Source organism: Schistocerca gregaria, chromosome 1 (genome assembly GCF_023897955.1).
Source record: "Schistocerca gregaria isolate iqSchGreg1 chromosome 1, iqSchGreg1.2, whole genome shotgun sequence".
NCBI classification, from domain to species: Eukaryota; Metazoa; Arthropoda; class Insecta; order Orthoptera; family Acrididae; genus Schistocerca; species Schistocerca gregaria.
Genome location: NC_064920.1, coordinates 253,406,029 through 253,428,434, shown reverse-complemented (window position 1 = coordinate 253,428,434; position 22,406 = coordinate 253,406,029). Strand labels below are relative to the sequence as shown.

The following is a 22,406-nucleotide window of genomic DNA, read 5'->3' as shown; positions in this document are numbered from 1 at the left end:
TGAGGTGGTGTTACAGTATGGAGATTATTTTTCATGGTTAGGATGTAGTGTCATTATTATGTTTAAGAAAATGCTAAATGCATGATATGAACACATTTTACAGTTCTGTGTACTGTGTACAGTAGAGGAACAGTTTGGAGACAACTGTCATAAAGCAGTGTCTGTGAGGCAGTGGGTTGAGGACAATAACATTCCTCTACACAGAGTCACCACCTCATGGAAAGCCTCCCCAGCAGAGTTCAATGGTCATAATGGCAAAGCATACACACCCCACATACTATGTCCACTAGTAGGTGTCTTGATACTTTTGATCAGGTTCAACATGTGATAGAAACACTAAGTAGTTAGTTTCTTGTTCATGCTCTATTTTATTAAAATTTATTATTCACGGGATAATTTTCAGACTTCCGATGATAACAGCACATTTGGTTCATATGAAAACATTTTCTGTAAAGAAATATTAATGATTTATACATGCAAATGACTCAAAGGTAAAATTTTCTTTGAGCAAACAGTTTTTACTGCTAAATGCCCATATCCATGTCCGCATGCACTTGTTTTCAAAAATTATTTCACTTTTTTAAAAAAAAAAAAAAACTTCATATCTCAAAAGTTACTCATATTCAAAATTTTCATCTTCTGCAATGTTTCAATCTGATATAGTCATTTTTTCCTAAATTCACAACAACTGTTTTGTATCCCTGATTTTTTTTTTAATTATTCAAATTAGAAAATTTTACTTTCTCAAAGCTTTTTGTGGGCTTCAGAAATCGCTGCACACCTTAAAATCAGCCTTATCAAGAAGTATCTATTGTTTTTGATATATCTAGTTACAGTGCTCTTAGTTAAACAAACTTATTTCAATGCCTATTGCTTATTATGCCTTTGTTCCTTGTAGTTTTCCTGATTTTTAAATTATTATCTAACTTATAATAAGATTGTATTCCAACAAACTGTGATTGCTGGTATTATGTGTGCCTATAAGTAGGTGTTCTACACACAATCTGAATCAGTCACTAGTTAGCATTCATTGAGTTGACAGTAAATACGTTAGTCAGTCAAAGATTACCATTCAGTTTGTAAAGATAATGTAATTTACAATCTGTGTCCAGCAGCCATTACGTTAATATCATGTAGGCAGTCTGTATTTAGTTATCATCAGTCCATGTCCAAATTATTTAATTTAATGCATTAGTTGGCCACTGGAGAACTCAGTGATATGGTGTTAATATGTGTAGCTTACTAATCGGGTGCTGCTGGGTGCAAATAAATATTGAGAGATTGAAAATAAACTGCTGCAGTGGGATGCATTTTATTTAACATATGTTCATCAAGTCCATGAATAGTGGGAGGACAATGAACAACAAAAGACCAAGAGATTTCTGGGTCGTAGAACCGCATCAGTAAAGTTACAATGACCTCATAAACAACTACATCAGATGTGATGGACCACAGTGACAGTGCTGTTCCCTTGCTGTAAACATTGCTTCCTGCACTATGCATGTATCACATGCCTCCATCAGTGTACAACATGCCACAGGTGTGGCAATGAGAGATGTTCGCAAAAGGTATGATTTAAAAAGTACCATTGCAAATGTGTCCCAATCTGCCAAATGAACCAAGTGAGTGATAAATCTACAGAAGTGCAGGCTTCTCAGAATGCAGCCCAACAAATGTAATGGAACTCAGATATGTTCATAAGTAAACACTTGTGAGGTTACTTCTGGACAGTGGTGCTTCCCTGTTCTTACCAAACAAATCCACTTAGTTGAGTTCACAGTCACCAGCTACGAAGGCAACTGAAACAAATATTAGGAATTATGGATGCCATTATGTGCCCTTGCTATGGTAGTTTTCAGTTTTATTCACACACAACTCAGCCCTTACTAGTAAATGTTCTTTCGACAATTTTTTCGGGGCAGTCTCTAGCCAAGCTTTTGGATTTATAATTCATGAAACAGTATACACCATGCAATCCAAAGGGCTTTGTGCTGCCTAAAGACTCTCTGTGACAGATATGCTCAAATCTTCTTACCTAGATTAGGGAATGGTATTCTTAACATGATAGGAGGCACTTGCTTCTTCAAAGTTCAGCCGATGCCCCTGTTTCTGACAACTTCAAAAGAGAAATGAATAGATTTGCTCATGACAGTACATTACAAAACTTATCCCCTACTGATACTGGATAAATTCTTTGCAACGTTAGGCTGTGGCAGCCTGTTAAGTAAAACTGTTATCACACAGACATATTTTCAAATGCCCTTGGGTGCAGCACAAGTTTACCTAGTGCTTAACACAACATTCAACCTCTGCCATTACAATAGGTTGCCTTTTGAAATCTCTTCAGCCCTGCTATGTCCAATGTTTTACAAATCAATTACTAAAAGGTATTTCAAACTGTGCCACATACTTCCTATAATACCTTGGTTACAGGTATGGCTCCTCTTTTGTTCTAAAGGCTGGCAACAACGGACTGAAATGCAACCTGTGGAAGTGCTCTCTCATGTAACCGTCCATGATACATTTAGAGTTCAAAACCTCAACCAATGAACTTAACAAACAGAAGAGTGTCATGGCAATCAACACATGAATGTAATAGATTTACATATGTTTCTGTGTAAGATCAACTATTTGGCCACTTCACTGCAAGCTTAGCTGAACTCTCTTATCCAGCTATGATGCCAAGGTGTGCATTTTGAATGGTCATCTCACAGTCAACAGACTTTCAATGCATTAAAAAATTGGCTTAAGTGGTCATCATCCTTGACAACAAATACCCCAGGCATGCCACTGGTAATACTAACAGCTGTCCTCATGCTGCAGTACAGACAGTGTCAGTCTCAAAAATATCATAATGGCACAGAGCACCTTAACGGATATGCCTTTTAGACCTTATTTGCCTGTTCTCAAATCAAACTGAAGGCTCTCGGTATCACATTTCAGGAATTTAAATTATTCCTTTATAAATAGAAGTTTCAACTTGTCACAGTCTACTGACTATTGCTCACCATCTTTGGCCCGAAGCATTGTTTCCCATGCCACTGCATTTGTATAATTTTCACTGTTCTATACAATATGGGGCAGTGATGCTCCATACTAACACAAATGCATTGTCTCTGTTCCCCATGGATCACAACCTACCTTTTGACAAGCATAAATTGGTGTCTTGTCATAGCTGCCACCCACATGAATCCGACATTACTCTGCCTCTCACTTTGTGCAGAATAGGTGACTGGATACATTTCCCAACCTCATGTTCACATCTACTGGCCTTAACTAAATCAGCAGCACCTAAGACAAAAGGTTCTGTTGTAGGTCTCTGAGAGGAAGCTACTGCCACATCCTGGTTCCACCCCCCATCTTTCTCCAGCTCTACTGGGGAGAGGGAGTGGAGTGAAAATGTAGTGATGCATCTGATGTCACCAGGGAAACCAATGAGCTGTACAACATTACTGCTGACTGCTGTGGTGCCAGCACCCAGAGGGCACTTGTCAGCAGGAGCACCCTCTGATAAATCCTGCATACAAGCCAGTCTATGGCAGCTGTAAATCTATCAGTGAGGTGCACACAGATTACCCTATTGGTTTGATTTATCCTGTTTGCATCTGTAGTGTGTGTTAGTTTTTTGTGTAGTTTGTCTTTACCAAAATATGTTTTGGTTCAGTTCTGTGCCATATACTCAAAGTACACGGCACATTAACCACATATGCACATTTATTGAAGCATAGCTCTTATATAGAATAAATTTGATTTGTTTATCAATAGTAGCTTCATCTATGTCATTTGAGAAAGTAGAAGAAATTAACAGTTTTGTCAAGTAAAGTATACACTGTTGATTCCCTCGTTTTGATGAAAAGTTTTAACCACAATTTAACTTGCTTTAAAACACATATTAAATCTGAAAGATGGTAAAAATTCATTCATTGTACATAATCAGTAATGCACTGAAAGCTGCATTCAAATGATTAAAAAGGGCCTAACATCTCAATGTGACATAACTGTGCCTGATGAACTAAATACTCTTGCTGTGTCTTTAAATTTACGTCAGTGGCCTCAAACTCTGTGAAAATGCAAACAAGCTCCGAGTATAAACGTTTCAAATATTGTTAAAATATTTAACTTTTTCTCTGGGTCATATAAGTACTAGAAACTTTGGCAACACAGTTCTGAAGTGGTTCATTAACCCAGAACAAAAGGGGGCGTGGGGACCAGCACTTTATCATAACAGAGTTATGTCCTTTAAATAACTGTAGGAAACAATCAATGGTAGAGTGCTGTCATTCAATGCATGTTGTAATGTAATATGGTCTTTTCAGATTTTCACAAAATAACACAACAGCAGTTATTTTAGGGAATTTAATGCAGTACTTAGTTTGTGTAGTTTTCATATCTTAATTCCTCCTTGTACGATATATGACAGTTACTTTAGAATGAAACATATTCCAAGAATAAAGTGTATTTGTCAAAATGTATCTTCAACAAGAAATAATGGAGAACAATATGTTCAATTACATATTTCAGTCTACTTCCTCAAATCAGCAGAACAAGTAATGTGAGTAGTCAAATAAATTTTTATCTTCATATACATTGTTGGGATTTTTAACCCACCACATCAAAGAAATAAAATCATTAAACAACTTTACTCTTTATTATACATGTCTTTATTTTTATCTCCAGTAACAGATGACAACAAATTCTGAACATTAGTTATTCAATCAGAATATTTTCTCAAAATATTTGTAAGATGTATGTTAGAACTTGCATGAAATGTGGCTGAAAGGTTGTAAATGTGATATGTTGGTGTGATTGGCAATGTGTTTATCTAGTGGTATGTCATATTCATTTGACATTTCTACATATGGTATTAGCTATGACATAACTTACTTGATCACGCATGCGTACAGCACAGATCACTGTACTTCATCAGTATCCAGTAACGAAACTGACAGTTACAAGTCAACCCATTACAACAGTTTTTAAAAGCATTCAGTGTTATTCTAAGACAATACTGTGGAGTTATTCACTAGAAAGTTATATTTTATTTCTGACATCAGTTTTTAAGTCTGAGCCAGTTTGACTGATGGTTGTGTGAAACATACAATTGAACAATGTTTACAGGCCTCAGTATAAACTGTTTAGTAGCCTCAGATGCTGTTATGGAAAAAAGAAAACTGCTCATCAAATTCATATATTCTTAAGAATTAATAGTAAGCTTGAAGTACTTGTAATAACACTTTTTTATCATTATACAAAATCATTTTGTACAATATCAATAAGTAGAGCTGACTAGAGATCAAGCTGTTTAAATGAGAAAAGCTGATCTTCAAAAACTGAATACCAGGGGATTTTGGTTAATTAACTATTATTGAGAAACCTTGTAGAGATCAATAACAGGTCCCCTTTAGCAACAAAGATAGCATGCATTTAATGTACCCTGAGATTTGGCTCTATTCAGAGTGATCTGAATGCCACATTCTTAGGACATTCAGCAGAAATCATTGTCATTAGAATTTGTTTGGAAAGCGAAAATATATCACAATCTCACCAACATAATCACAAACTCTTGTTCATAAATTTTTACGGTGGACAAAATAGAGAATAAATAATCTGTAAGTTTTTCATTTATTAATTATATATGAAATTATCAAGCAGTATCAGCTTAGGCAAACTATTCAGGTAAATATTACTTACATACTCCATGAATAAAAACACTTCAGACTTCCTCATCTGTATGTGTACTCCAAAGGCCACTGGTTATAATCTCAGAGATGATAGAGTATTTCACTGACAAAGGTTTAATTTGTGCCCATAGTCAATATTTCCACTTCAACAAACTTGCATCATGTGTAACATTATAGCATAACTGAGTATATGTTTCAAATCTCCCCTTTGAAAGTGATCAACTTATATTTTAAAATCTAATATGTATATAAGAAAACAATATATTGGAGGTTCTCATTTACAAACAATTTAACATTAATCCTAAGATTACCATCACAAACACTTTACCTAAGCCAGAAGTGTAAAAACTCATAAAAACTAACACCTACGTCCTCCAGAGTTTTAATGTCAAAATTGGTAGTTTATGCAACACAACAGTTTAATCATTAGTACCAAGTGTCGACCTATCAACATATTAGTGCACTTGAAACTGAGCTTATATATTCATAATACAATACAATACTGCATCTCAAACTATTTCCAGGTTGGATGCCATACACATTGACAGCAATGGAAAATTATGATAACTGAACATGCATATTAGTCAAGCACATGAAACAGGTTGCAAGTAACATGCACTCGTCACATTGAAACCAATGACTTCTAACAAACAATTTAGATGACAATGCATCAAGGGATCATGTCACAAGGCCTTCTTTCAAATTACAACTCATCTGACAAAATGTCTACAAAAGAAAAATTTGGAGTGACTTCCTTTGACTACTAAATCTGTATGAATGTGATACATTACAGCAACATTACACAACAAACTGTCATAGAGAACAAAATCTTAAGTAAATCATATTCAGCATTATTTACTAATTACTGACTCCTTGTTTTAATAATGTGACATGATATACTCCTCTGTGTGACACCTGTAATTTAATTATTTTTTATTGATGATTATTACTGATATGTAGCAATCACATGTTGTATGACTTTTGAAGAAATTTGCAAAGCCAGCATTCTACTTTTACACACTTAACAAGAACATGGAAATTATTCATCAATTCAATCACAAAATTTATTGCTAACTTAAGAAAATTTGTTTATTCGTTTATTGTTATAACAGGAAGTGAACATTTGTTTCAGTACTTCCCAACACCATGTAAAAATATAGTATAAGTTAAATAAATAAAGAAATTATAAATTCTTTACACTATGTGTAGCATCTAACACTAAAGATCTAGGCTTTTAATATATTTCATAAACAGTACATATTTCCAGAAAAAATATGAGAGATTTCTGCATATAAATGCATTTTATAATTTACTATAATTAAAATCTTTAAGGAACAGTATTTATATATGTGCCACTGTATTTAATTAATATTTCATTAAAATATAAATAGGCACCATGTAGGATATATGCTGCATTTGTGACACCCATGGTGTACAGCTTATATGTGCTATGGTTGAGATGCCATTCGAATCCTTGCTGTCTCTCTTGACCTGTTGTGTACTTCTGCTGTACGCAGTGTAATTCCAAAAATGTCCTCATGATATCGGTTTTCATCCTGTGAATATTTATTTGGAAAATTTTAAGTGATATTACTGTTTGACAAATTTGATTTTAGTCATTAAGCTAAAATAAATGTAACTAATCAATCTCCATATCAGCTAACTCTAGCATCAAACATAAAGTGATTTTAGACTCACAAACAAGGAGAGGTCCCCAGATGTGGGCTTCACTTTCTGAACCCGTCTATACAGTGGTGTTGGTTAGGGTCCCAGTTATCATACCTTGCAGGCATTCATCAAAGTGGGTTCCCATTTGCGAGTAATTAATGAAAAAGGATTTTGTGTGCTGCTTCAAAGCCTTATAATATGATAATTATTTTGAGTGGTAGCTTAGTGTGGTGGTTAACCTTTGAGCAGGTGCATCTACGTGTAAAGTGTACCATACACAAATAATATTTTCTTGTACCATTTCATTGTTATTTTCCAATTGTGAGTCCATATCTATTCTTTCATTATTGCTTCGGCTAACACAGTGCTAAGTTGTGCTGCCGTACATCTGAATGAGCAGCAGTAATATACAATAAACAATGAGTTAGGTGAGAAAAAAATTGCGATCTGTGCAAGAAAACAACCAAAATTCTAAGCTAGTGGCACACTGCCACAGCTAGCGGCACACTGCCACAATGAGGCACTTATCTACAAGGTAATTAACAACCGAATAAGTGCTTGGTTGGGATCTGATTCAAGAGTGCTGTTCAGTGCTTTGAGTGGATCATTACTCTGGGGTAACATTTGAACATGGCAATAGAGTGATATATGAAATTTTATTTTATTGTTGTTTAATTAAACTAAGATTAAACTGTGATTTTGCTCATGAATGTTTACCTTGGTAACACACCGACAGCTATTCTTTACAACAGTACAAAGTACAATGCGTGCCCGCATAATTTACAAAAAATGGCACATCTGCTCAAGTATGTAACTGATATGCTGAAGATGATGGATTCGAATCTGGTCAGGTGCTTATCCTTTTTTGATCTTTTTCAAATTGACTATGATCAACATTTTTATCAATTAAATGTTTCAAATTGAATTTTATTGTTTCTAATCCTTTGCTCTATCATTTTAATGACCATACTAACTTTTTTCTAGACTCTCATTCTCTTTTAATTTGGAATCTTTGGCCATGTGATTTTAATTACATCTATGTATTAACTTCAATACAGTTTATTCTATTTTATCATTTTATTCATCCATATTACTTGACTCACCATCCCTTATGTTCACCATGTTACATATATTTTTGTCATCAGTGAAAAATATGATAAAAAAAGCTCAGAGAGCGTCTGAATTACTTCATGATGAATGCAAAATTGCTAAGCAGTATGGCGCAGTCAAACTCCATTCAATCGTTCATTGGATTCTGTGCGCACCACCATGTACTAATATGATATGGTATGCCTGGTATGGATTGCAGTTAGGTCATGAAAAGATTAATTTCATAAAATTAATGAAGTTGCTTCCCTTTGAATTTTTTGAAAAAACAATGTGAATGTATTTATTTTTTGTCCATGGTGGAAGAAGAATTTATGTTTTAAGTGTTTGCATGGTGATTACCAACCAACCCACCAAAATACATCTCAAAAACTAAAAATAAATTTATGATTATTGCACAAATGATGAGCCAAACTATTAGAAAAAAAAAAAAAAAAAAAAAAAAAATGAACCGATTAACTGAATAAAAATAATGTCAAAAACAATTCAATAAAGACTTAGAAATAAAAATTTAAAAGCATCTAATGTGATTTGAATATGTCACTTCAGCATATCAGCAATATACCTTCCCACCGCTGTGGACATCTTGTCAGTTAGAAAAACGCTAGACCATGCAATTCTTTGTTAATATTCAACAGAAACCATACAGTTTAACATGGATCTAAGCTGACTGATTTCTACTGTGGCATAATTGACATTTAATACTGTGCACTTATTCTCATCTTACAGCAATAGTATTACCTTTACCTAATTATTACGCTTATCTTTAATAAGCTGTTTAAAACATTCTCATTTTTCCGTATCTATAAGTTTCCTCATCCAGTGCCCAATTTCAGTGCCAAGTAAGCTAATCCTAGATAACATAACAGATGCTAGCAAACAAGTCCCTTTTTCTAGCAAGCATTATCTATAATTTCCTTCCCTTCCAAATCTTTATAATAGTTCTTCATTTTTTCACTTTATAAGTTCTTTTAATTTTAACATCATTTTATTCCATGATGTTTTGAATAATTCCAAGTTCCTCTTTCCCCATATTCCTTTGATCTACATTTGGTTTCCCTTCCTATGCTTCTCTGTACAAGTACACTTACAGAATGTTATTTCACAATTGCATAATCATATCTGATCACAACTGCATAATCATATCTGAGCATTTTTTAAAAAAAGAAACAGTTCTTCACTTGAACTTATTTAGGTTGGGTGTGATGTGGTCATCTTGAAGATAACAGTGATCCCATGTTTGAGAACATGTGAAAACCAACATGATCTATGACCACAAATATTTATTTTATTCAGTGACTGGTTTTAATTTTTATGATCATCATCAGATTCATCTATCTTCTTCTTGAAGTTAATATAAGAGGTAAATACAATTTACAGCCTCTACTGACTTCAAATAGTATAAAAACATGATAAAATTGTAATAAACAGTCATGACCCTGAAGTATGACCTTCGTTAGCACAACAATGACACTACATCACTGGCCATGAGTGTTTTTTACAATTTTATAGTGTTTTTACACTATGTAATGATTCCAGTCAGGGCTATAAATTTTATTTCCTTCTTTTGTTGACTTCAAGGAGACACATGAATATGATTACGATCAAAAAATCAAAACTGTTCATTGAAAACAATAAATATATGTGGTCATAGTCTTTATTGGAATTCACATATTACACCAATGTACTCTATGCTATCAGTTTAATGCCTTGATTACCATAGGTGATTACAGTCAGAATTACAGTCACTCTTCATTATAATTTGTTATTGGCCTACTGTTAAGGTCTAATCTGTGGGTGAATGCTTCTTTGCTGTACTACGTTTTTGTAACTTTCAATACCTTTCCCTCTTTTTTTTAACGTTATCAATGTTTCTTTTAACAATGCCACATAAGTCATGTGATTAACTACCCAAAAAGAATAACTTACAGTATGTTTATACTTGCTTTGAATATTTATTTAATTATTACATATACTTTCTCACATTTGATGATAAGGAGATAAGCGAACAACATGATGGGTAACATATTTGTAAACTGCTTATTTGCTTCGCATAGTGACTTAAATAATGAATAAAGCTTTCAAACAATTGCTGCATTTCTCCAGTGACATTATGTCTGTCCTCATACATTTTTAAACACTTCTATAATGACATAAATACAATGTGAAAGAAGGATCTAGAGTATCTATTACAGCATGAGAATTCCTCAATGAGTTACAAAGAAAATTTCATACCAATGAGTGCACAGAAGAGACAATGACACACTGAAATTACTCACAGCAAAAGTGTTACAGGTTCTACATTTAAAATTAATGCAACATCACTACATATTTAGGTTGTGAGGATGTATGGCGATATTCTTGCAGTATATATAGAGGGAACATTCCACGTGGGAAAAATATATCTAAAGAGAAAGATGATGTGACTTACCAAATAAAAGCGCTGGCAGGTCGACAGACACACAAAGAAACACAAACATACACACAAAATTCAAGCTTTCGCAACCAATGGTTGCTTCTTCAGGAAAGAGGGAAGGAGAGGGAAAGACGAAAGGATGTGGGTTTTAAGGGAGAGGGTGAGGAGTCATTCCAATCCCGGGAGCAGAAAGACTTACCTTAGGGGGCAAAAAGGACAGGTATACACTCGCACGCGCACACACACACACACACACACACACACACACACACACACACACACACATATCCATCTGCACATACACAGACACAAGCAGACATTTGTAAACGCAAAGAGTTTGGGCAGAGATGTCAGTTGAGGCGGAAGTACGGAGGCAAAGATGTTGTTGAAAAACAGGTGAGGTATGAGTGGCGGCAACTTGAAATTAGCGGAGGTTGAGGCCTGGCAGATAATGAGAAGTGAGGATATACTGAAGGGCAAGTTCCCATCTCCGGAGTTCTGACAGGTTGGTGTTAGTGGGAAGTATCCAGATAACCCGGACGGTGTAACACTGTGCCAAGATGTGCTGGCCGTGCACCAAGGCATGTTTAGCCACAGGGTGATCCTCATTACCAACAAACACTGTCTGCCTGTGTCCATTCATGCGGATGGACAGTTTGTTGCTGGTAATTCCCACATAGAAAGCTTCACAGTGTAGGCAGGTCAGTTGGTAAATCACGTGGGTACTTTCACACGTGGCTCTGCCTTTGATCGTGTACACCTTCCGGGTTACAGGACTAGAGTAGGTGGTGGTGGGAGGGTGCATGGGACAGGTTTTACACCGGGGGCAGTTACAAGGGTAAGAGCCAGAGGGTAGGGAAGGTGGTTTGGGGATTTCATAGGGATGAACTAGGAGCTACGAAGGTTAGGTGGACGGCGGAAAGACACTCTTGGTGGAGTGGGGAGGATTTCATGAAGGATGGATCGCATTTCAGGGCAGGATTTGAGGAAGTCATATCCCTGCTGGAGAGCACATTCAGAGTCTGATCCAGCCCCAGAAAGTATCCTGTCACAAGTGGGGCACTTTTGTGGTTCTTCTGTGGGAGGTTCTGGGTTTGAGGGGGTGAAGAAGTGGCTCTGGTTATTTGCTCTGTAGCAGGTCGGGAGGGTAGTTGCGGGATGCGAAAGCTGTTTTCAGGTTGTTGGTGTAATGGTTCAGGGATTCCGGACTGGAGCAGATTTGTTTGCCACAAAGACCTAGGCTATAGGGAAGGGACCGTTTGATGAGGAATGGGTGGCAGCTGTCATACTGGAGGTACTTTTTTGCTTGTTGGTGGGTTTGATGTGGATGGATGTGTGAAGTTGGCCATTGGACAGATGGAGGTCAACGTCAAGGAAAGTGGCATGGGATTTGGAGTAGGACCAGGTGAATCTGATGGAACCAATATAACTGATGATGGTCGAAGTAGAGAGGATATAAAATGTAGACTGGCAATGGCAAGGAAAGCGTTTCTGAACAAGAGAAATTTGTTAACATCGAGTATAAATTTAAGTGTCAGGAAGTTAATTCTGCAAGTATTTGTATGGATTGTAGCCATGTATGAAAGTGAAACATGGACGATAAATAGTTTGCACAAGAAGAGAATAGAAGCTTTTGAAATGTGGTGCTACAGAAGAATGCTGAGGATTAGATGGGTAGATCACATAACTAATGAGGAGGTATTGAATAGAATTGGGGAGAAGAGGAGTTTGTGGCACAACTTGACAAGAAGAAGAGACTGGTTTGTAGGACATGTTCTGAGGCATCAAGGGATCACAAATTTAGCATTGGAGGGCGGCGTGGAGGGTAAAAATCATAGACGGAGACCAAGAGATGATTAAATGAAGCAGATTCAGAAGGATGTAGGTTGCAGTAAGTACTGGAAGACAAAGAAGCTAGCACAGGATAGAGTAGCAAGAAGAGCTGCATCAAACCAGTCTCAGGACTGAAGACCACAACAACAACAGTACATAATGCAGATCACAAAACACTGCTTTAACAGTTCATATGGTCTTCCAAAGAATATAATAGGCAAGAAGAAACCTACCTTAAACCTGAAACAGGAAATCCTGATTCCTCAATTCCTGGCAGATTCTCGATATATACAAAAGACCAATGTAGTCAATCTATACAATATTTCAGCAGTATTATTTGGCATCTTATTCTAACTTGTACTGAGGAATTAAGAAGAATTCCTCTATACATGTATGAAGAGAGACGCAGTTCAGCACTCCGTAATACATCAAGAATCAGCTAAGGAACCCTGTCAATATATTCTGCAAAATATGTGCAGTCATATAATTAGATAGCTGGAAACTCGTATAACATACCAGAGTAAGGAGACAATTCCGTGGCTGGCAGAGACAAGACAATTACGTCACTGAGATTTTATATCCGTTATTCTGATTGTAAGTCAAGTGTCGACTTGAGGGGTATTTTCTTTATACACATGTGTGTTGTAAGTCTCTAGTTCAAATGGATAAACTGAAAGAGTGTGACAGTATAAAATCCTATTTTCAGAAAGGTTTATTGCAAGGGAATTCATACGACATTGATGAAGGTTTGTAAGGTGTCTGTTCCTATGTTTTAAACAGTTAAGGAATGAGCATCTGAATTAAAAATTATCTTGAAGATGCAGAATGTGGTATTTGAGGTTTGGTAATAAAAGATGAGTGAAATATATGAGACTGTGGCATCTTGAAGACCTTCCAGAATCACACTTCAGTCAGGGAATTTACTTATTATGAAAAATCAATGGTCAGGGTACGTAGAACTAAAAATAAACTTGTGATCTAAAATGCATAACATAAGAACTATGAGTACTTGATCATCTTTGCCACTTAGAGACACATCTCTTCTACAGAACACGTGCTCATAGCTCTCATGGTATGCATTTTGGTGCCCATGTTGACTGCACTTTTTTTCTTGATTTAGTCCATACTACTTTCTCTCAAAATATGGGAAGCAAGACAGTGTAGTAAAAGGGGTGTTACACAGTATTGAAGATGAGCATGTGATAATAGCTTGTGAAGTATGCATTTTAGACTCATATTTACTAGATATTTTGTTCTTGTTTTGGCCCATAATACGACATCCAAAATATTTTCAGTGGAGTTCTGGTTCACCCTGTGTCTATCACATTTGCCACTTACATCAGAGTGTTTCATGGCCTGGCCGAAAAATATTTCAACCCATCTTTGCAACTTAGAGCTAAAGTCAAAGATTCCATTGCCTCTATAGGCTGCTCCCTCTAAATTAAAATATGAACAGGTCATTTTATGTAAATATATAATGAGAATAAACTAATTTGCTCACCCTCATTTTAAGCATGTAGCTCTCAACATCTGCATCTGTCATAGACCCATGTTCCTGTATTATTAACTTCAGCATTTGATACACATGTTCAGCCATTGTACAGTCCCCACATACATAAAAATGGCCATCTTCCTCAACCAGTTTCTTGTACACTGAAGCAGCTTCTTTGCGTATTAAATCTTGAACGTATGTCTGGAAAATAGTAAACAGAATTCCATTATGCATGTGTTTAATTTTCCAACAATGTTTCTCTTGTAGGTAAAATAAAAACCATAAAATGTGCGCATTCCTTTTTGTTAGTCATAAACTGTGGTGCACATGAGCCCATCCATATGTGAACATGTGCTTACACCTTCCCTCACACACACACACACACACACACACACACACACACACACACACACACACACACACACACACACACACTACTCTTCCGTCACATAACAGAAAACATAAAGATGTAAATAAAACAGAAAGAAACTTCCACATGGGAAAAATATATTAAAAACAAAGATTCCAAGACTTACCAAGCGGGAAAGCGCCGGCAGACAGGCACATGAACAAAACACACAAACACACACACAGAATTACGAGCTTTCGTAACTGGCAGTTGCTTCGTCAGGAAAGAGGGAAGGAGAGGGAAAAATGAAAGGATGTGGGTTTTAAGGGAGAGGGTAAGGAGTCATTCCAATCCCGGGAGCAGAAAGACTTCCCTTAGGGGAAAAAAAGGACAGGTGTACACTTCCACACACACACACACATATCCATCCGCACATACACAGACACAAGCAGACATATTTAAAGGCAAAGAGTTAAGGACAGAGATGTCAGTCGAGGCGGAAGTACAGAGGCAAAGAAGTTGTTGAAAGACAGGTGAGGTATGAGCGGCGGCAACTTGAAATTAGCGGAGGTTGAGGCCTGGCGGATATCGAGAAGAGAGGATATACTGAAGGGCGAGTTCCCATCTCCGGAGTTCGGATAGGTTGGTGCCACCAGTCAAGGGGTTGGGAGCAGGGATGTTTACAGACGAAAGAGGATATTGTGTAGGTTCAGTGGGCAGCAGAATACCACTGTGGGAGGGGTGGGAGGGACAGTGGGTAGGACATTCATCATTTCAGGGCATTATGAGAGGTAGTCAAAACCCTGGTGGAGAATCTGCTACCTTGCTATCCCTCTCCCTCCCTACTCCAGCCACCATTTGTGTGTGTGTGTGTGTGTGTGTGTGTGTGTGTGTGTGTTTTTTGCAACTCAGCGTTTCCACTATATGGTGAAGGGCAACTACCCTTATCATAATAGCGTTACACTCCATCCTGGATTTTCCATTGTTACATTTTTTACTGTTTTTGTAATCTAATCAAAATGGAACCTACAAGATAAAGTACATCTTTCTAAGAATGCGGATCAAAATGTAATGCCTCCTATCTCATAAGAATCTAATAATGAACATACAACAGTGCAATTAATGCAGATCATAGCCTGAAGTGTCCTCTACAAAATATTATGTTCACCATAGTCACAATGCACTTTTACAAATTTGTGTCATTGTTGAACCCAGACATCAAAACAAGTCCAAAATTTTGCTTTTGATCCATTATTTTAATGCTGTTTTAACCTCATCTGTGAAGAAAATGCATGGAGACACAGTAATGGATGTCAGCAATGTGTGGTGTTGGCTAAAGAAGTTTAGTAATGGAGAAATAAATATTGCAGGTAAAACATGCTGCGGCTGGCTGACAGGATCAGTCACACATTCCAATTGAGAACCTGCTGATGAAACGATTCGAGGAGACAAATGTGTTATCAGAATCAACAGTGAAATCTCTGTAACCGCATTCAAGAAACTCAAGGAGGCAATAAGCAAGAAGAGACCGAGCTTCATCATGATAAAGCATGCCCTAACATACTGATTTTCACAACCAAGCCACTGCAAAAAAGGGCTAGTCAGTGGTGCCTTATGCACTCTATCTCCCTGATTTGCCACACCTGGTTTCTACCCATTTGGACCTATGAAGGAACACCTACATAGTTACAGAATAAACATTTTGGATGAGGTTGAAACAGCTTTAAAATCATGGGCCAAGAAGCAAAACCCTACGTTCAGCAATAGTGTAAATGTGTACAAATGCATGGTGTCTGTTGAAAGGTATAGTATAGTTCAATTATCAAGTATAGTATAGTTCAATTCTCATCTGCACAAATTCTGCTGTTATATATTCATTATTAATTTTTCATGACACCGGAGCCATTACTTTTTGATCCACCTTTGTATATGAAAGGGGTGTTATTCAATAACAAATGAATTTTCTGTCTAGTAAACAGAGTGAATGGTACAGTTCTTTCTCAACTCATATGTCCTTTTATCAGAGATCAAAGAAGGATTGATTGAGAAAAGTTGGAAAGGAGGGAAGATCAATCAATCCTCAGATTCAGAAGGACCCACACACTGCGAGGCTGACAGAAGACAAAGATGAAGTTCTAGTAGCTTATTTTCTTATATTCAAATTTTGGATGGACATAAACTTACTGGAAGAACTGAAGTGCAGCAGTTAATGTTTGTAGCTTCCTGAATCTACAATTTTACATTTTGTAGTAGCTGGCAAGTAATCACATATATTACTTCTCAGCTCACTGTCATATGCCCTCTCCAAATCTAGGAGCATTTTTATTAGGTCATTTCTTTACATAAAATTATTTCGCACTTTGATATATCATTAAAATATTAGGAGAAAGGAAAAGATCCAATAATATTGTTCCTAGGTTAAGAAAAGACACATGATAGTGTGTTCTGAGGTATAAAATATGGAACTGCTCGTATAATGGAATGCACCCAAGTCTCTAATTTAACAGCCTCAGATGCTCTATGACAAATGTGAAACCAGAAAGTGAAAGTCAATGTGGTTTAAAACAAAGAGAGCTGTGTGTTATTTGGTTTCAATTATTACAACCTTAAATATGGCCATTATTTTAATTTCACCAGAGGTTAGGAACAATGCAGTCATGTAAGTGTAGCTAAATTTCTTTTCTCTAGTACAAGCATAATGTGTCAAAAGATGGAAAACTGTTTCTTATGAGGAAAATGTCAATTGATGGGGCAAGGAAAATTGTTTATAATTGAATTTTGAGAAGATTTAAGCATGTTAAATGTTTTATGGGTAATATAGTGAAGTTTATCATTACTAGTACCTTTCTTCACAAAACAAATGTAAAGTACAAATACAACCAAAAGCAACCTCTACAAAAACTTTGAGGGCCTAGTAATGGTAAAGAAAGGAGGACAAATGTATTCAACAATCTTCTAAGCATGTTAAATGTTTTCTGGGTAATATAGTGAAGTTTAAGATTGAATTAAAGTACTTCCTTTCAGACCACTCTGTTTACTCCATTGAAGAGTATTGCCGAAAATCATAAAATTAATGTTTCAGGTTATATTACAATATAATATGGTTGCATAAAAAATAGACTCACTAAGCAGCAACGAGAGAAAACTAATCTAAAAGATGTGGAAATGTGCAAGCTCTCGGAGCTAGTGGCTCCTTCTTCTAGCTGGGGGGACTGAAGAGAAAAGAAAAGAGAGCAAGGAAAAAGGACTGGTTAGGTTTATAAAATGGAAGAGTTATGGGAAAGTTGTGCAGAACCCCTTGACAAGGGGTTCTTGGAAACTCTCCTCATTTATCCTGCCATGTCTACAGAGCAGATTTTTTTATCTATCCATATTACATTATATTTTCAAATACTTGTTATTTAGGTTATAATATAAATAATATTAGCTGCACAGTAATACAATAATTTGTAAAGTTCATTAATTTCATTGTATTGCACTTCCATAAAATGTACAGCTTTCAATTCTTTCCACATCACAGGGACCCAGTCTGAGTGATCCACTGAATAGGGCTCATGGAAGTTAAAACAATGTAAAATAAAAGAAGGGTAATATGTTTAAGGCTAACTCCTTGCATAAGAAATTCTAGTTCACATACAAACAAAAAACATTTAAAATAGGAGGACTAGATACTTTTAATAGAAAGAGAGAGAGAGGAGGAGGAGGAAGGGAGGGAGGACAATTACAATGAGAATTTGCCTAGGTTCTGGATACAGTATCCAATACAGTCTCTTAGAGAGCAAAGAAAAGAAACTAATTTAATTCCTGCAGTACTTCTTCTTTTTCAGTGTCTTAAGGTCTAAATTGAGTTTTATACAAGTGGGATGTGCAATGAAACCTGTTTTTAGAGAAGTATTGAGTTTCTTCTTGTGGTGTGAACCTCTTCCCTATTAAGACTTCCACAACAGAAAAACCAATTAGATTTAGATGAAAACAACACAGGGTAGGAGTGCTGTTATTTTGTTATGAAAATAAGACATGATCAAAAAAAGCAAGGGGGATTAAGAAGCAAACTAGCAGAGGCAAAGAAAGTTTTCTTCACTGAAGTATGAAACACAAGCCTTAATTTAAGGAAGACAGTTTTGAAAATATATGTCGGTAACTTAGCATTGTTTGGGAGTGAATCATGAGCTACGGGAAAACCAGATACGAAAAGAATTCAAGCATCTGAGATCTGATCGTACAGAAGGACGGAATTGTGGTTTATTCATCTAATGATGTACATTTGCAATCCATTTGGTATGTGTCCAGGAGTCATATCAAAAATTTATAATACATTTACAATGCTTTTTACACTGATAAATAATAACACTATAATGATATTTCTCGGAACATGTAAGACATTGTATCCAGCTCAAATTTCCAGTTCGTCCTGCACAAATTGTGCCACTAAGTTATAACATTTTCATGTCAGTAACTCATGTAGCTTTCTTTTAAGTGACCTAAATTCATCTGCATTAACTTGTTCCCTTTTAATTTATTACAAATTTTCATTCCCTTGTATAGAGGTCCCTGGGCATATTGTCTGAGGTGGTGGGTGTGGAGCATAAACTTTTCCTTGTTTCTAGTATTATGTGAAAGGATAAAATATAGCGACAGAGATTTAATGTTTTATGTTTTCTAAACAAGTGATGGCATGGTTCTTTATGATTTGCAGTGCACATACTTCGAATGATTTTTTTCTGTATTTTTAGATTCCGCAAAATGTTTGTCTACTAACACAAAAAAACAATACCATACCTACTAGCGGATTCACAGTAGCTTTTATATGCTACTTTTCGTGTGTCCATGTTAGTTGCAGTTGCTAATATTTGCACTGCAAATGCGAAGTGTCTAAGTTTGTTAGTTAAGTATTCAAAGTGTGCCTGCCAGCTAAAACTTTTGTCTACATTTAAATCTAATAATTTGACTGAGTCAGCTTCTTCTATATCTTGGTCATTCTGAACAATCCTAATCTACTCACATTTTGACTGTTTGTTTTGAATTGCATCATCTGAGTCTTAGATTTGTTTACGTTTCATTTAGCTGAAACCAAGTTTCAAGGTACTGAGGGTACCGATCACAGAGTTTCAACTGAGACAGAAGTATCAACTGCAAACAGAACTGATGAGGAGCTGATATTTAATGGTAAGTCATTAACATAGAAGAGAAATAGGACTCGGCCTAATATGGAGCCTTGCGGAACACCCTGAGATATTTTTTTCCCCCAGTCAGAAAAATAATTTGCTCCATTTAAAGAGATTCTAACTCTTTGCTATCTATTTGATAAGTAGGATTAAAGCCATGCTGAAAACTAAGTGGAATGATAATAAATGATGAGTTTAACTGAGGACTCAGCAAGGAAATTAATATGTGGAAAACAGGCTAGAAGAAGCAACAGGATGATATAATGTGCCTTACGACATGAGGGATAACATCCAAGGTACTTTATGGAGTTGCAGACGGCAAAAACTGTACTGGAAGACAACGACTGGAATGTATCAAACAAATAATTGTGAATCTATAGTGTAAGTGTCTCTCTGAGGTAAAGAGTTTGGCACAGGAGAGGAAGTTATGGTGTACCACACCAAATCAGTCAGAAAACTAGTGATTGTCCACTCACTCCCCCCCCCCCCCCCTTCCTCCTCCCTCCAAAGAATGGAGAAAGTGCTGTGCTGTGTCGGAGAAGCTGAATGGAGAATCCACCTGGCAGGTGAATGGTGACGTAATTTTTTTCATTGTTAAAAGATATTTAATTTAAACATTAATTTTCGGCAATAATCATTTTTTAAATGAAATGACAGCCAAAAATAACACCAGAAACTATTAACAGAAATTTAAACAAGAATTCAAGGATAATCAAGCCTTCAGTTTACACTTCAGACATCTAGATGGAACATTAGAAACAAATAACAAACAAAACTGCAATCTTCTTGTAGATTATTTTCAGAAATTCCTAAACTGCTGAAGTCCTAAAAAGCACTAAGTTTTGAGAAACTCTCTCCAATTCTGTATTAAGCATACCCTACACTGGAAGACATCAACAGAATTACCTGCAACTTGAAAAACAATAAGGGACCTGCAGATGATGAAATAATTCCAGAATTACTGGCAGCAAACTAGCTTAAAGAAATATTACAGAACAGTTAGTATAATGAGAAAATCCTCACAGATGGAAATGTGCATTAATTTGGCCACTTAATGAGAAAGAAGACAAATCACATATAAGCAATTACAGAAGTGGCTATAAAATCCTCTCTAACTTAACAGATGGAAATAATTAATGGAAAATCTTATATAAATGTGTGAAACAAATACTAACAAAGAGATAGAGGGGCTGGCCAGTACTTACCTCAGCTCAGTACAGTCGATAGATACACAAAAAACAACCGAAAATTTAAGTTCCTAGCTTTTGGAGTAAATCAGGGAGGATAGAGGGGAAAGAAAGGGAAGAAAGGAAAGTGGATTTAGTTACTCACAACCCAGGTTATGAAGCAACAGGGAAAGGAAAACAGGGAGGGTAGCAAGGATGGAGGCATGGTTGTCAGAGGGAAGTCAAAGATATTCTACTGTAGGTACTGTGGCAGCTTCAAACCAAAGAGGATGCACACAGAAGTAAAGAGGTATATAGTATAAAGATGTAGGATGAAAAGATGCATGAATGGCTAAAGAGGAAAGGGAAAGAGGAGAAGACTGAAGAGTAAATGGGAGTGAGGTTGGTTAACGTAGGTTCAGTCCAGGGGGATGGCGGGATGAAAGGATGTGTTGGAGTGCAAGTTCCCATCTCCACAGTTCAGAGGGACTGGTGTTGGGTGGGAGAATCCAAATGGCACATACGGTGTAGCAGGTTCCTAGGTCCCTAGAATTATGCTGGAGGGCATGCTCCTACTGGGTATTGGACATCTCCTAGGCGAACAGTTCGTCTGTGTCCGTTCATGCGCTCAGCCAGTTTAGTTGTTGTCATACCAATGTAAAAGGCTGTGCAGTGCAGGCATGTCAGCTGATAAATGACATGTGTGGTTTCACACGTGGCCCTGCCTTGAATTGTGTATGTTTTACCAGTAGCGGGGCTGGAGTAGGTGGTTGTGAGGGGATGCATGGGGCAGGTTTTGCAGCGGGGTCGGTTACAGGGGTAGGAACCGCTGGGTAGAGAAGGTAGTCTGGGAATATTGTAGGGTTTAACAAGGATGTTATGGAGGCTAGGGGGGGCGACGAAAGGCAACTCTGGGTGGTGTGGGGAGAATTTTGTCAAGGGATGATCTCATTTCAGGGGTTGACTTGAGAAAGTCATATCCCTGGCACAGTAATTTATTGATGTATTCGAGGCCAAGATAATATTGGGTGACAAGGGGGATGCTTCTGTGTGGTCTGAGGGTAGGAACATTGTTGTTGGACGGGGAGGAATCTATTGCTCAGGAGATCTGTTTGTGGACAAGGTCTGTAGGATAGTTGCGGGAGAGGAAAGCACTGGTCAGGTTATTGGTGTAATTGTTGAGGGATTCGTCACCGGAGCAGATACGTTTGCCACGAATACCTAGGCTGTAGGGAAGGGAGCGTTTGATGTGGAATGGATGGCAGCTACTGGCCAGCCCCTCTATCTCTTTGTTAGTATTTGTTTAACAGATGGAAAAACAAACAGACAAGTTAATTGGAGAATATCAAACAGTACTATGAAAAGATCACATGCAGAAAATCTCTGAATTGTTATAATGAATCAGTCCTATCAAATCTTTTCCTCGTTTACAGAAAGCTAAGGCATTATCCAAATTTTGTCCAAATTTGAATAAATTATTATTTGTAAATTATGTAGCCTACAACTGTGGATGTCCACAGAGTTTTCTG

At 36.7% G+C, this 22,406-nt stretch overlaps 1 protein-coding gene across 2 annotated transcripts in view; it reads right to left on the bottom strand.

The window, feature by feature from the left end:
- Positions 1-4,342: 4,342 nt before the first annotated feature.
- LOC126339265 (nitric oxide synthase, salivary gland) overlaps positions 4,343-22,406 on the bottom strand; it is a 1,479,392-nt gene continuing 1,461,328 nt past the window's right edge. For both annotated transcript variants that reach the window (XM_050001617.1, XM_050001616.1), the window contains exons 24-25: positions 14,207-14,398; positions 4,343-7,237 (exon numbers count right to left, since the gene is read on the bottom strand). In XM_050001617.1, the coding sequence (XP_049857574.1) occupies positions 7,130-7,237; positions 14,207-14,398 (300 nt within the window). In that variant the 3' untranslated portion in view covers positions 4,343-7,129. The remainder of the gene's footprint in view (positions 7,238-14,206; positions 14,399-22,406) is intronic.